Source organism: Cucurbita pepo, chromosome 13, assembly GCF_057944985.1.
Source record: "Cucurbita pepo subsp. pepo isolate OVF chromosome 13, ASM5794498v1, whole genome shotgun sequence".
NCBI classification, from domain to species: Eukaryota; Viridiplantae; Streptophyta; class Magnoliopsida; order Cucurbitales; family Cucurbitaceae; genus Cucurbita; species Cucurbita pepo.
The window spans coordinates 12,063,750-12,080,272 of NC_141810.1; the positions used below are offsets into that span (position 1 = coordinate 12,063,750).

At 34.5% G+C, this 16,523-nt stretch overlaps 3 protein-coding genes across 4 annotated transcripts; 1 reads left to right on the top strand and 2 right to left on the bottom strand.

The window, feature by feature from the left end:
* The first annotated feature begins 127 nt into the window (after positions 1–127).
* Positions 128–3,485, top strand: LOC111809357 (protein EARLY RESPONSIVE TO DEHYDRATION 15). Of its 2 annotated transcripts, XR_015411492.1 has the most exons (4): positions 128–276; positions 960–1,326; positions 1,405–1,628; positions 3,254–3,485. XR_015411492.1 is itself a non-coding variant. In XM_023695805.2 (3 exons), exons 2-3 carry the CDS (start codon positions 1,023–1,025, stop codon positions 1,557–1,559), a joined length of 459 nt encoding a protein of 152 aa, XP_023551573.1. In that variant the 5' UTR covers positions 128–276; positions 960–1,022; the 3' UTR covers positions 1,560–1,829. The 2 variants fall into 2 exon arrangements, 1 of the variants encoding a protein (XP_023551573.1); XM_023695805.2 differs by lacking the exon at positions 3,254–3,485 and having other exon boundaries at positions 1,405–1,829.
* LOC111809356 (protein trichome birefringence-like 41) lies at positions 3,156–7,140 on the bottom strand. The gene is made up of 5 exons (XM_023695803.2): positions 6,840–7,140; positions 4,978–5,149; positions 4,462–4,637; positions 3,846–4,004; positions 3,156–3,541 (listed from the first exon to the last, which is right to left on the bottom strand). The coding sequence occupies exons 1-5, from the start codon at positions 7,076–7,078 to the stop codon at positions 3,250–3,252; spliced, it is 1,038 nt and encodes a 345-aa protein (XP_023551571.2). The 5' UTR covers positions 7,079–7,140; the 3' UTR covers positions 3,156–3,249.
* A 2,550-nt stretch (positions 7,141–9,690) lies between these two features.
* LOC111808939 (uncharacterized) lies at positions 9,691–12,835 on the bottom strand. Its single transcript, XM_023695191.2, has one exon. It carries the CDS (start codon positions 12,491–12,493, stop codon positions 10,136–10,138), a length of 2,358 nt encoding a protein of 785 aa, XP_023550959.2. The 5' UTR covers positions 12,494–12,835; the 3' UTR covers positions 9,691–10,135.
* Positions 12,836–16,523: the final 3,688 nt, after the last annotated feature.

Here is a 16,523-nt window from a genome sequence, read left to right on the forward strand (position 1 = left end):
TAGGGCCAAACATTATTTAAGCACTGCCCCAATCATTGCTTGTGCTTTACACCGAATCAAAAATATCTCTCCCGTTACCTCATTCCAGCCGTCCGATCAATTCCCCTCACCACCATCCTAACCGTTCATTATGTTTCGCTTTTCATAAAAGCAGTTTCAAAAGACAATCCGAACCTCAGCTTCGGCAATCCCTTACCTTCTGCTTCGGTTCTTCTTCTTCTTCTTCTTACCATTTCATTGATCACTCCGACAAAGCTCTCTTTCTTCACAGTAACGGTAACAAGAACTATCGTTTCAAATCTTGACGATTCTGTTTCTGTTTTCATCTAGGGTTTCTGTCTTCATCTAGGGTTTCTGTCGAGTGTTCGTTGTAATTTGAAATTGGAACGATGCTCTGTTTGATGCTAATGCGTGCGATTAAACTGAACACAGTTCGATTATTGTTCCTGCATCTATGTTCGTTTGCTTTTTTTTTCTTTTGAATGATCGTTGCAATATCATTTGTGTAGGGATTGGATCTTCGGATCGATGTAATTTTTAACTCGTTATGGTTTTAATTCGTTAAGAACCGAATGAATCAAAATACTTATGAACTAAATCCAATCAAATCCCCGTTCATTGGTATGATCTTGTATTCTCAATAAGAGAAAGCAAAATGTAATAGGGTTGTTCTTCGAGCGCCTGGATTTAAGGGACACGACAGTAAATAGATTTACCACTCTATTGAGAATTTAGTCTCTGTTCTTTGAAGTTCTTAAAAACTTTCTATACCGTGCTTTTCATTCGAAGTTCATCAAGCGTATAGCTCCCTTTTAGAGACAGGATTCTTCTTGTTTTCTGCCTAATTGAAAGAGAAAGATTGCTATGTTTTTAGTTTTATGTTCAATTAAACACTCTTTGCATACCTTAGTTAGCATGATTGTTTAGTCAATCAAGTATCTCATATCCAAACTTTCCAGGTTTGTGGCCTGTTAAGACTCTTAGAACAGCTGTTGGTTGAAAGAATTGGATAATCAGTAAGGATGACATTATTGTCTGGAAGAAGTTTTCCATTGAACCCCAATGCTCCAATCTTCGTTCCGTTTGCTCTTCGTAATGTCGAGGATTTCTCTCCAGAATGGTGGGAACTCGTCACGTCGCCGTGGTTCCAGTACTACTGGTTAAGCCAACATCAGGAAGATGATTTCGACAGCAGTACCAATGATTTTGTCACGACAGAAGAGTTTCTTGATCTGGAAGAGGCGGAGTTTGAGGCTATGGTTCAATCAACTGAAGCAGATGAAAAGCCTGATATTAAACCAACCGCTCCTAAGAATCTCATAAAAGGTGTGCCTTTAATCTCGTTCATAAAAGAAGTATAATTTGAGTACAAGATCCTGACCTTACCATATTGGAATTTGATAGGTGCAAGCCATGAAATGGATGCCAAAAGATTATTGGAGGATCTAGTCATTCCAAAATCTCCAAAGGCTCCAGTTTGTCCTGCAAAGTACAATGAGAAGTCAGCCAAGTGCAGGAGCCCCAAACACACTCCAAGGTTCATTCACCAGCCTCGTTGAAAAAGAGATGCAAACTGGATGCTGGAAGTACAATCGTGTTTATCGGGGTCTTGTACTCACACAGATCATGTAAGTTTCACTAAGACAAGTAGATTGAAATTTGTTACAAGTGTTTCATCAATTCACCTTTGTGTATATATATGATACCACAAGTTATATGTATCAATTGTTAGAGTCTTGTTGTCTTTCTGTATAGATTTGTTCTTTCTGGTTCTCTGTTTCCAGAACTTACCATAATATCATTACTCAATAAAGAGCCATCTCTGTTAATGGGTCGTTTCATTTTCTTCTTAACTGAGGGCTGTAATTTGTAGGACTGCTAACAGCTATTGATCCCATACCCAGTTCCCGACTCCTCCGAAAAAGGTTGCATCATAAGTTTAGTCTCGTTACTTTATACTTCGAGCATTAGGCTATTAAGTCCTTATTATGCAGAAGAAATCAATTATAGACACTAATATAATTAGATCGGCTCCTCATAGACAAACTTGGGATTTGCGATCCCAGGTAAGATCGGTTCAGGATCATAGGATTCTTTTCTATCAAATAGGAAGGGCTGTTGCACAAAATGTACTTCTAAGTAATTGCTCCATAGATCCTATATCTATCTATATGAAGAAGAAATCATGTAACAAAGGGGGTTCTTATTTGTACAAATGGTACTTCGAACTTGGAACGGGCATGAGAAATTAACGATACTTCTTTATCTTTTGAGTTGTTCTGCAGATGTTTATGAAACTATGTACCATTCAATAGTTTATGAAACTATGTACCAAATGGTAAACCACCTTAAAATGTCGATTATTCAAGGTGGGACAGAACCGTGAATGGTTGCACTCAGAGGATTATTCGAGAGAAATAAGATCTTTGTTCATGCGAGGTGGGAGATTTGAACCCTGACCTCTTAGTTGAGAGTCCGAGTTCTATATTGAATGATACTAGAGAAAGAGACCTATTATTTGTTGTTACTTGTATTTGTTTATGTCTATTTGTACTTGTAGTAGTATAACATTTTCTGAAAGTGTGAGTAGTGTTCTAAGGGATAAGAGAATTATTGAAGTACTAGTTGTGGGTAGTATTCCATTTTTCTCTGCCTGTTGAGTAGTACTTTAAAGGGTAACATTTTTAGGAGAGTACTTTTTTCTTAGTTGAGAGTACACATTTTCTACCTTTTCTACACGTATATGAAACCCTAAAGACAAGGGCTCCATATATGAATGACGGGGTCAGTCGAAGAGACCATAGAATAAAGTCATTGATAGATAGTTATCTACATTTCTGTAATAGCTCCATTGTTAAGATAGACCATGGAAGATAGTTATCTACATTTCCATTGGTAAGATAGCTTAATAACGTTTCCATCTTTGAGTTTCTGTTAATAGATGTTTCATCCTTATTTCAAGTGATTTTGTTAGATTTGCAAGTTTATGAACATTTATCGTAAATTTCTTTTTATGATAGTGCCCTTTAAATCTCTTTTTACGCATAAAACCATTGTGCTTGTATAGATAGTTCTCTACGTTTCTATAATAGTTCCATTGTTAAGATAGTTTAATAACGTTTCCATCTTTGAGTGATCTTTTTCACATAAAACCGTTGTAGCTTGCATATAGTAGTAGTCTTATTGTAGGGCTATTACAAACCCGTAGCTGGAAACACATACAATTGTTATGTAATAATTACATGTGTTCTAGGAAATTAGAGCTGCATAAAGAAGTTGATTCCAAGCATCAGGAAGGCCAGCAATGCACCAATGTATGCAGTCCATTTCTCTAAGGCCACTGTATGTGCCTGGATGAGCATCCTTTCTAAGCTGAGACAGAGTTGTTATGTTGAGCAAGTGAACTGGGTTTGATATTCCATTCAATACTTTCTGGAGTGTGAATGATGCTGCTGGCAAACCTCCTGGGTATGTTGATCCCGCTACTGGACTTGTTTCGTTCCCACAATTTTTTGCTCCCGCCTCGTTCCAGTCTTTGCCACTGTCGAGAAAAAAATGAAAGGAAATGAGTTCAAGTCATGCATTCGTAAGAATAAAAACCTCCTAAACTGGTACGTTTTTTTTCTTTGAATGTGTTGTTAGACACGCATTCTAATGAAATAATCTAACTATAGTTCAGGAAATCAGTGAAACACTATAGTTCGGGAAATCAATGAAACTCTAGAGATTAAGTTAGGTTAAATTAATAAAAATACTCTTCGTTAATTATGTAGTTTGTCTAAAAAAAATATTTATTTTTAAAAGTTTCAATAAAATAAAAGGGAAAGATATTGAAATATATGTACTTGTAGTGAGTGGGAGAAATTCCTTGGAAGAAGAGTGTGGTTTTGTGTGTATCAACTTCTGAATCAACCCACTTTGCCCATGTTCTTAATGCATGCTCAAAAGCTTTCATTCTATCCATGTCCTTCACTCTCTGGTTCCCAATTTGAATGTAATCCCATCTGCACAAAATACAAAAATTTACATACGTACGTCATCTCGAGTTGATTTTTACCCGTTAACGTATTGAAACTGAAAAAATGTATCTAAACCGAGTTGACGAATCGCTAGCTCGATTTTGGCTTGCTGACCCTAAAAGCAAGAGGAATTTAGCTTATGGTTGACCTTATCTATTAACTATCGACTTAAGTCGTTAATAGAAACTAAACCGGACCAATTGAAACTGAAAAAATGTATCTAAGTTGAGCTGATGAATCACTAGCTCGATTTCGGCTTGCTAACCCTAAAAGCAAGAGGAATTTAGCTTATGGTTGACCTTACCTATTAAACTACCGACTCAAGACTATAAAAACTAAACGGAATCAACTGAAACTGTAAAATTTTATCTAAAACGAACTAACGAACCGACTAGCTCGATTTCAACTTGCTAACCCTAAAAGTGAGAGGAATTTAGCTTACGGTTGACCCGGTTGTCTGCGGTTCCACCAAAGCCAAGTATTGAAGATCAAAACATCCATCTCCTTCCATAGATCACCAGATTTCAATGAATCAAGCTTCAAAACTCTTCCAATGTCTTCCACTTCAATATCCACCAAGTAATGGTTTAGACATAGCATCACCGAAGTTCCATACTCCTGCGGCGGGCAAAAATCGATCATTCTTGTGAACAAAAACATATTACATACTATAACATGAAAGCTAATGAGCACTGTCGTAGATTTTTAATAGCGTTTTTTGTACGTCATGACAGTCAATAATTTCAAATCTACCTTCCTCAATGTTAAATGTTTCCCAAACTCAACTGTTTAGATTGAGTTGGGACGCTTTTTAAGACCAAACCCAATTGTTTAGTTCGTAAATTTTTAAACCCAACTCAGACCGTACGGGTTGGATTGAATTGATCAGATTTTTCGAGTCATCTGATTTATTTTAAACACCGCTACAAGTCAAGTTACACGTACGGGATGCACTAACCTTGAATGTGTAGGAGCGAAAGGTTTCATTGGACTGTTGAATGACGGTGGAGTCAGGAAGAGCAGCATGAAGCATACATAGAAGAGATTCCCATTGGTTTATGCTTATGGAGTCTCCAATGAACATTATCTTCTTCTCCCTAAATCTCTTCAAAAATTCTTCTCCATCAAATCTGTGTTCATCCATTCAAAAACTACTTAGATTCGTCTTCGTGTTCTTGAAAAACGATTTTTTGGGTTCGTTTTAGGTTCAAATTATTGAGAATCATCTGTTTAGTTGGGTTGGTGACCCGATCGAGTAATCCAGATAGAGTTTACAACCCAACCCAACAGATCATCTGTTTAGTTGGGTTGGTGACCCAATCGAGCAATCCAGATAGAGTTTACACCCAACCCAACAGATCATCTGTTTAGTTGGGTTGGTGACCCGATCGAGCAATCGAGATAGAGTTTACAACCCAACCCAACAGATCATCTATTTAGTTGGGTTGGTGACCCGATCGAGCAATCGGGATAGAGTTTACAACCCAACACAACCCCTGTTATAAAAAACTAAAGGTCTACACAGGTCGGGTTGGGTTTGAAAATTATTTGGGCAAGAATGGTGACACAAACAATCCAAATAGAGCTCACAAGCAAACCCAACTTTCTATTATAAAAACTAGAGTTCTCCACGGGTCAAATTGGGCTTGAAATTTTTTTTAGACCAACCTCATATCTCAAGTTGGTAGGGATAGTGACCTGAACAACTCGAATAAACCCAACCCTCTATTTTTAGATTGGGTTGAGTTGGGTTGTTAGTTTTTTTTTTTAATTATTTTAAAAAATATATTTATCCATAATACACGTTACATTCATCACTAAAATTATTATTTTAAAAATGTTGGTTCAGATTAACCAAAATTTTTAATTTTTAATTTTTAAAAATTTAACCCAACCCAAATAAAAAATAAATCTAATCCCAACCCAAATAAAAAGATCCATTTAATAATAATAAATAATTGTTTGTTTCTTAAATATTTTAAATTGGTTTTTTTAAAGACTCTGGATGAGTTTATTAAAGAATTATTAAACCTATTATTCCATTTCTTTTATAAGAAAAATCATATCACAGACACGTGAATAATAATAATTTCAATCACACAATAATATTGTTCCACAATAATATTGTTCCTAAAGTGCTACAAATTTTAAATTAAAAAAAAAACTATAGCTTAGGTAACAAGTTCCAAAAATTAAATAATTAATCCAAAAATTAAATAATTAATAACATTAAGTTTAATTAAATCATTATAAACTTAAATTAAATTATTAAATTATTATTTCCAGACCATAAGTTAGTTTAACAGAAATAGAGACGAATGATATATTTCTGTTTCTTTATTTATTATTATAAGAATAATAAACAGTTGATACTAAAATACAAATTTTCGTAACATTATTAATTTTATTACAATATTTAATTATCCATTTAAAAGCGTTTTTTTAAAGAATTATTATAATAATTGAGAATAAAAAAAATATATATATATATAAAAAACAAAATCGAAAAAGAAAATTCCTCGGGCGGACCTCGTTCTCGAGTAATTACCCGCCCGAATCTAAACGAAATTTTTTGTAAGAATAGAGACGGAAATAGGTGGTCGGACATGGACACGAGGAAGTCTTCTCCATCCTTATTCCACAAAACATCTCTAAACTCGATAAACCATTCTATTTTTCAAAAAGGAAAAATAAAAAATAAAAAAAATTCACAAAAAGTGTTTTTTTTTTCTTAATATGCAAAAAAAAAAAAAAAAATAATAATAAATAAATAAATTTAAAATTGTAGAGAGAGAAAGAGGAGAGAGAGAGAGAGAAAACCTGGGCAAATCGCAGTGGAGAGGCTGCCACCGGAATTGAAGGTAGCGGCGATCGGGACGGCCGTATTTGACACAATCATATTCCTTCCTAATGAAGGGACATTCCGATGAGTTATACAAGGGATAAGCCGAATCCAATACCCATTTTCCGATGTACGGATCGCATCCAGTTTGTCCGGTTACGGTTCCGATGAAGATCCCGACCAAGAAAAGCCCCAGAATTTTCCTTCCGGGACTCATATTTTCTCGGCAGAGAAAGTTGCAGAGAGATTATTTTCTCGGCCGCCAAACAGAGGAGAACAGTGCACATTATATTCTGAATGGCTTCCCTTTTATTTCCTCAACAAACTCCGACTCCCAATGGCCATCACACATTGCCTTTCCATATGCGCCTAACGCTTTTTTACCATTGCCGTTTTAACCTTTTTACTTCTCTTGGTTCTGTTTTTTACTTCCTTTTTAGGTAATAATTTAGTTTTTTAATTTAATACTAATTTTATTATTATTATTATTATTATTATTATTATTATTATTATTATTATTATTTTAGATTTTAAATTTTAATGGAAAAAATGACTAATTAAAATTTTAAATAGTTGACTACCTAAGCTAGTTGACTTCTGACACGTCCTACAATAGCTAGCCATATTGATGAGCGGTATGTAGCAATCTTATGGAAGCAACTCGAGTGTGTCGATCCACGCGATCCTCTTCTTCTTCAATGAAGTCCTCTGACGTCTTGGATTGATGGTTTTTGGATGTAACGACTCGAATTCAATGTTATGATATGTATATAGTGGCCACCTTAAATTAAGTAAAAAATTTCGAGTCGTTAGAGTTGTTGGAGAGGCTTAGGCACGAGCAAGTAGCTTTAATTCCTTCTCTCCTTGCTCGGGTAATGGGTGTTTTCCTCGTAACTAAATGTTCACGAGTGAACTCGACCGACCACAACACAATATAATTGAGAACCGTAATATAACACTTATTGCATAGTTTAATGAGACTCATAAACTGTGTGCACCAATTACAAAACGACGAGAATAAAGAAGATGCAAAAGGAGTCGACTTGGCTCGAGTGCGGTTTAGTTTGGTCAATGGCTCGGTTTGGTCTAGTTCGCTCGATTAAGGATTTATTCATGTTAATCATGTGAATGATGAATTGTTGTTATTGGATGAAATTAATTAAAAATTTAATATAAATAAGGTAAGCTTAGTTTATTATTATTTTATTTATTTTTGTAGTATGGTAAGTTGTTGTTGTTACAGGTTTGCACATGCTGCCACGTGGATTACTATTTTATTATTTTTTCCTCCACAAATTTTAGTCCATAGAAAATTTAAGACTTAAACCGTCGTCCAATAATAATTTTATTTTTTATTTTTTATTTTTGAAATTTATGTTTATTTAAATCAATTTTCTTTATTATGGTTTTAATTTTTTTTAATAAAAAATGGATAAATTAAAATAAAATAAAAATAATCTTATCCAATTAAATTTATTAAAGTTTTTTTTTTTTTTTTTTTTTTTTTTTTTTTTTTTTTTTTTTAGGAACAAACAAACAACGAGATCTTATAGACTATAGATTATGGTGAAAAATTAATTAATTAAGATTTTTTACCTAATTAATTTTTCATGAGTCAATACTTCATGAGTTATTTATAATTATAATTATTTTTTACTCTCGTAATTGTATTTTATTTTAAGTATCATTGATTCTATTAAACCAGTAAAAATGTGAGATTTCACTGTTCAAATAATTTACTTTTACTATCTCGGAGTTCTCAGCTCCCTATTTAGTAAGATTTTAAAAAACGGTAGACTTATTGAATCAGCTAAAAAAAACTACTCGTAACCATGCAAATCAAAGGACAATTCCTTATAAACAAGAGGTCACAGTTTACTCGAGATTAAAATCGAGTTGCAAATAATCCTTCAGTTAACTTATTTAGAAATAGAGATTAACACTAATAACCTTAAAGTTAATTAAATAATTAAAACAATAAACATTAATTATGAGTTATTATAGCATAAGTCCCCACGTGGTTTGTTTGTTTCTGTCTCATTTAAGATTAGATTTTATTTGTGTATGATTGGTTAATGAGAAACACATATATTTTTATAAACAAAATTAAATTAAATTTTATTATTGAATTAAAAAAATATGGATAAATTGAAGATGAATTATTCCGAGGGATTAAATTTAAATAACATTCGATCGATAAATTATTGTATATTTTTTTTTAATACAATTGTATTTAAAACTATGAACATAAAATGGGAAATCGGGATGTCATACTTCTCTCGGATCCTTCCTATTTACTGATCGAGCTTATGTAGGTAGATGTTGTTTGGTAGGGCCGATAGTAATACACTATGTGGGACGGAGTAGTAAAGGGCCTTCTCACCTCTTACAAGTTGTCTGACGGAAAAGAGTTTCTGAATGGAGTAAAAGAACTTGAGATCGTCGATCTTTTCCTTCAAGATTGAGATGAGTCGATATCAGTCAATGGTGTGAAAACATTTCCTGATGTCGAATTCCAAAAATCAGCGAGAGGTTCCCCACTCTTCTATGATCCGTCTAAGGCTGGAGTGGCGGCCTCGCCCTGAGTGGAAGTACAATGTATTTGAAACTCGGATCGTAATGGATTTGAGTACCATTTTGATCGCCTCTTTCATGATCTGAGTTATGTATCTGAAACTCGAACTAGAGTGAGCGGTCTAAACTTCTATCAAATAAGTCTTTCTCTATCTGCTTTAAAATCATTATTTTTAACCAATTTGAACATAACTCACCTAATTAATGAATATGTCTAGATGTTAGATGTTTGAATTTACCCGGAGCCGAACGATATGATTAAAAGAAAGTTCATGAGATTAGCATAGGTTTTGATTGTACACCTTCATCACAACCACACACAAATTACATCCTATGAATGAAGATGCACTTAGGACACACACAATGACAAACTCTCAAACCTAGCAGTTCATCAACAGGGATGCATGGAAGCACAGATAATCTCCCAGCCACCACGTCATAACGTCGAGTGACATGATTCGTTCCTTCTTTAGCTAGCTAAAGTTGAATGACCGAAGTCTCCTTTAACCGTACTTAGATGTCGTTCTAACACGGTTTAGTATCGTCACACTCCTATTAGACCTCAAAATTAGTTCATCTAGCTTCTTTTAACATCCTAAACATACAACCAAGTTGCTGCTGTTGATCTTCTGCTACAAACACTATATTCTATAATGAACTTTGTAAGATGGTGTTTGGAGGGTTACCTCTACTGCTACCATCAAAAACAAGCTTGAATGCGTTTCGCCGGAGTAAAAGCTCGAGAAGCATGATTCCGAACATGGAGTTCGTATCTCGATGTCGTCGGCATGACTGATTCGAAAGCCTCGACGAGCAGCGCCACCTTCTTCTTTTTAGCTGGGGCGAGTTTCGTGACAGTTCGTCGGAGCGCGTAATCAACCATCCATTCTTCTGCATTTTTCCTGTCATCTATCAGCTGATGCTTGAGATCTACCTTCTCTGCTTCCGGGTCTGCCACCAATGGCAAGTAATTGGGTTCTCGTGGATTGAAGCTCCTTGGATCTTCTGATTCTTCTCCTACTCTCTTGCTTCTTGGATTCACTTCCCAGTTCTTGCTCCAAAGATCAAGTTCTTGGCTCGAGTCGACTACGGTGCGTGATAACTTTGCTGCTTCTTTTCGTTCCACGATGGCGACTGACACGATGCTGTTATCGTTCGAAGAAGTTTCTTGCATCTTCAAATCACTAAGCTCCTCATTACCTGTGATTTCCTGGACTGCTGATGTTTCAGTGACAGAGATATCTTGGCATTGTTCATCAGACAAGTGAGCTTCTACAGATTTGTTAGAACTTTCTTGAACAGAATTTTCAGCCTCATCTCCATGGTTTGAATCATCGAGCTTTTCTTGGCTGTCTATTTGATTATCGGTATCAGTATCGGTATCGGTATCGATATCGGCATCGAGTAATTCCTCTTGTAAGACGAGATCATTGTCCGGGAGCTGTTTCTCTGTTCCAAATCCAGCAAGTTCTCCATTCTGCAAATGAGTCTCTTCTGATTGATCTTCAACCTCATCCAAACCATAACTTTCCATGCTCAAGAACTGTTGCTCCTCCCACTCTTCCATCTCGGTATCGGTCGAACCAGTATCGTCCTCATACTCATCACCATGGAAGAAGATTCCTTCGGTTACCTCAGAGTCCATGGATCCATCAGAGATGTTCTCTACGATCGGTTTGCTATCTCGTTCATCATTCAACTCCGCTTCATCGCGCACGTTACAAGACGAAACACGAGCACAATCTCCATTCATTATGCTATCTAGATTAACTGATCCAGCACCATCTTCACCTAAACCAACCTCAGAGTCCATGGATCCATCGTAGATGCTCTCTACGACCAGTTTGCTATCTCCATCATTCAACTCCGCTTCATCGAGCACGTTATAAGACGAAACACCAGCACAATCTCCGTTCATTACGCTATCTAGATTGACTGATCCAGCACTATCTTCACCTAAACCAACCTCAGAGTCCAAGGATCCATTGGAGATGTTCTCTGCAACCCGTTCGCTATCTCCTTCATCATTCAACTCCGCTTCATCGTGCACGTTACAAGACGAAACACCAGCAAAATCTCCATTCATTACCCTATCTAGATCAACTGATCCAGCACCATCAACCTTATTTTCAGCATAAATTTCAATAAAAAAACCCAACCCACCATCGTTTACCAAAACTTCTGGGATCATATCTTCATCTAGCACTTCCCCACCAGCATTATCAACCCTTTTCACTCCACAACCAGATGGCTCAACTTTTAGATTCTTCTGGGTCTTCAACAAACGTCTCCTTGCAGACAAGAAACACTTCAATGGAGGCACCGGAGCATGTCTATGGCCATTAAGCGAGCAGTAAGTGTAAGGACAAACTTTCATGGTTGAAGTTCCTTCAGACTCAGTAGCCCCATGGCTCAGCATGAGGTATGCTGGAAACTTAGAGTCTTTAAGAGTGGAAGAACAGGTAGCTCTATGAGAATTCATGTCTGCACACAGAGCCACCCTCGAGGACTTCTTAAAACTAGGCGTCTTCGTCAAAGTCCTAACCAGTTTTTCACTGGAGCATTTTGTCAAACACCTTGTAGGCTTAAGGCCAGTAACAGAGCCATGAGCAGAATTCTCTAAACTCCTCCTTCTGGGTTTCTTAATATCGCTACAAATTCGAGAACTCACCTGAGAAACCTCTTTCCTTGCATCAAAACAGCTCGTGGATTTCATGTAATTCGGCGAACCATCGCTGGTTCTAATCATGGATGGCTGATTCTGATTCTGATTCTGTTTCTGCTTGATTTCCGAAACATTCGAACAAATCGGTGGCGGTTTACCAGGCAGAGATATGTTCTTTCTAATCGGCGATGATGTTAAGCTGATATCCAAATCCGAAAGCTGGATAGCTCGTGATTTCTTCATCGTCTTCTTCAAATCAACTGCTCTGTTTTTGCCATCTGGGTTTTGAGCAGAAGAACAAAAGGAAGAACTAGTTTTGAAGCTCGCAACTCTCCTCTCCCCTTTAACACCACTTTGAACTCCAAATTTGTTCGCCACAATTCTCTGAACCATCTTCCCAAATGGGATTGATTCGATGATGCGTTCTTCTCACCAAAAACAGGGGAATTTTCAATCGCTACAAGAAACCCAGTAACCTTTTCGGAAAGTTATATATCAAAGAGAACTCTAAAAGGAAGATTCGCGAAAAGCAAAGAGAGCCCAGAGGATTCTTTTCTAATTGGCCAGGATTTGGAAGAACAGTGGGTGGGATTTCTCCGTCGTTTGGATTAATATAAGAAAAAAGCGTTTGAATTGAATTTATATGAACTCGAACTCTGAGTTGCTTTGTTATTGTTCTTCTTCTTCTTGTCTTTCAAGTAATTCAACTCATCCCCATCGATTAGGCCATTCTTTGCTTTTCTTCGCGCCTACATATACCGCCATGGATTTGAATAATCACGAACACTTTTTATGTTTTTTTTTTAAAAAAAAATTTGAACACAACATTAATATTCATAATGTTCATATTATAATTCAATTCCAGCAATAAATTAATTAATTTTATAAAACATTGTTCAAGCATAGCTCGAGAGCTTCACGTATCTACTATAGAAAGGATCTAGTCCTGCTTCGACTAGTGTCTCGCACCGTCAGTGACAGACTCTTATATTATTTGTAACAGCTCAAGTTCACTGTTAGTAAATATTGTCTGTTTTGACTCATTACATATCGTCATCAGTCTTACTGTGTCTCTTTACAATATTTAAAAATTAAAAATTTAGTCCGAGTAACTGAGGAAGGGTAGTATGGTCATTTCACAAACACAAGACACGTGTCTACTTTTAACTTGATGCGTGATATTATTCCACTGTTGACGGAGCGGAATTGGGCGGTGCCTTTACAAAAGAAAGGGAAGTGGTCGGCTTTAGTGGGCTGTTCGTGGGCCCTACTTTTGGGCCTTTGGTCCATTTCCACACGCTCCTCCTCTCTTCTCCCAAAATTAATTATTATTATTATTAATTATTTATTCTTTTATAAATAAATAAAAAACCGGATTTTATCTCTTTTTTTATATATTTAATCTCAAATTTAAATAAAGGGTTCGTCAACTAGCGTAATATGAAAGAGACAAAAACCCAATTTTATATACATATATTATATTAATTAAAAAATATTTATTTGAACTTTCATTAAAAAATAATTTAAAATTATAAATAATTTAATTAAAAATATTAAATAATTTTTAAACTTTAATATTTTTTATGAATTCACATTTCTTTTAAAAAAAATTAAAAAATGGAAATTTGGAGTTCTTTCATTTTTTTAAATAATTTTTAAACTTAACTAAATAAATTAGAAGCATTTAATTTATAATTTAAATTAATTTAAAATCTGCCAAATTCTGGTGTGTGCGTTTCCACGTTATTATGGTGTTCCCCATCACATCAACTCAAAAAAGTAACCAATATTTCACTGATTTTCCTTTTTTTTTTTAATTTCAAATTTGAAAATCAGTAATAATTACATTATCTGATTGGGTAATTAAATTTATTTTTATATGTAAATAAATTGGGAAATTATAATGAAATTCAATCATTATATGAAAATTTGATATTTATATTTATTTAAAATTACAAATATAATTTTTAATTTTTTTATTACTTTTAATTTACCACTCTACTAAATTAATTATATTTTAAAATTTTGTAAGTTTTTTTAATTCATAAATTAAATAAATACAAAACTCGTTAAAGTCAATGGATTAAACACGTAATTTAAAATCAATTCGGCCTCGATAAACTTAAGAAATTTTGAATTAAAAATTTATTTATCTAGTAAATTAAATCGCAATTCGATCTTTAATTCTTAAATTTTTAGATATTTTATTTTAGTCGTATAAACAAACAAAAAAATATTTATTATTATTAATTTAATTAATACTTACAATAATTTTTGAGATAAATATATTTTCTTTATTATTATTATTATATTTTTGTGATAATTAAGATGGTTCAACCTAATCTTTTACCAATTAAGCAATAATACCAAATAATTATTATTTTAGAGAATAAACTTTTAATATTCTATCTTTGAAATTAAAAAATAAATAATAATAAATGTCATTTCCATTTTTATTTTCTTTTCTTTTTTTCTCCTTTTTAATTAATATCCACTTTAGTTCTTTAAGAAAGATATATCCTTCCTTGCTTTTATAAAGCAAATTATGCATTTTTTTTTAATTAATATCCAAAATTTATGTGTATTTTCAAATATTTCACGTCATTAATTGAGAGTCTATAGCTCGAGTTTTTCGAAAAGCAGAGCGTAATATACACGACCTAAATTTTGACATGAAAATACATAAAACAAGATAGAACAAAATTCAAAGTTCAGAGACAAACGATATTTCAACCAAAAAATAAAGATTAATAATTTCTCGTAGAAGAAATAGTTATAAAAATTGTGAATATAAACAAATAAAAGTGTTGCATTTTTGTGAGATCCCACGTTGATTGGAGATAGGAATGAACCATTTCCTATAAGCGGTCAATATTTACTAGCGGTGAGTTTAAGTTGTGTTCCAAATGGTATCAAACCAGACACTAGGTGGTGTGCCAACGAGGACAGTGGGCGGTGTGGACTGTGAGATCTCACATCGGTTAAAGAATAACTTATATTCAAAGTGGATAATATCATACCATTGTAGAGATCCGTGATTACTAAATTATTATCCTCGAAAGTGGAGTCTAAAGTGACTCTCAAGTGTCGACCAAAGTACATCTCCAAGTCTTTTGGGGCGTCTACTCGGAGATGTTTCCTTTATTATTATTATTATTTTTTTTAATACTTTGAAGTTTTTAAAAATATTAATAGTTTTTATTCGAAACTAATGGCACGAGCATCTTAAAATTTTTTAAAAATTTAAGAGGATTAGTTATTTTTTAAAATTCAAAAATGTTTTTTTAAATGAATATTTTTATTAATTTAATTGTCTTTATCCAACAATCATTGTGACAATAATAGGCAAGCAATTTAGCGTAGAAATAGCCTACCTCTTCTAGAAGACTCGAGTCATCAGTAAAATACCACTGTACCGATATAAATACAAAAATAAATCATATCTTCTTTAATAAGAAAATGCTCCTCGTATTTCTTTCTTGTCTATCTTCTTTCATATTTGTAAGAGACCCGAGCATAACTTACCTGTTAAGAAGTTCAAATTTATCTGCTTCTGTACATTGAGAGGGAAGGATTTTGAAACCCTAAACCCTCGACATTAAGCGTTATTCGACTGAACTTAAGCATAACTGTAACAGCCCAAGCCCACGGCTAGCAGACATTGTCCGCTTTGGTTCGTTACATATCATCATCAGCCTCACAGTTTGAAACATGTCTGTTACGGAGAGGTTTCCACATCCCTATAAGGAATGCATGTTTCCCTCTCAACCAATGTGGGATCTCACAATCCACCTCCCTTACGATTTCAGCGTCCTTGCTGGTATACTCTCCAGTGGCTAGCTCTATACTATTTGTATCTGTCCAAGCCCTCCACTAGCAAATATTGTCCGTTTTGACTCGTTATATATCACCGTCAGCCTCACGATCTCGCGTCTGTTACGGATAAGTTTCCACATCCCTATCAAAAATGTTTGTTGAAACCAGTGATAAAAGTTCTCTCTTTATAATCATTTAGAGAATAGAGAAATACTGTAAATTACAAATAATATAAAAAGAACAATAAAAAGGAAAGAATAATAAATAAATACAATTATTTGTCGTTTTAAATATGGTAAGCCGTAATGTAAGGCAAATATCTAGATATTTTCATTATAATAAACGGTCAATTTTCCTAACACCCAAAAGGTACGTATCGACGTCAGCCTCACGATTAAAAAACGTATTTGTTAGGGAGGGAGAAGTTTTCACATCCCTATAAGGAATGCTTGTTCTCCTCTCCCACCGATATTGAATCTCACAATCCACTCCCTTACCCTCTCGACGTTCTCGCTGACACACCACCCAGTGCCTAGCTTTGATATCATTTGTAACAGCCCAAACCCACCGCTAACAGATATTATTCACTTTGACCCGTTACGTATGA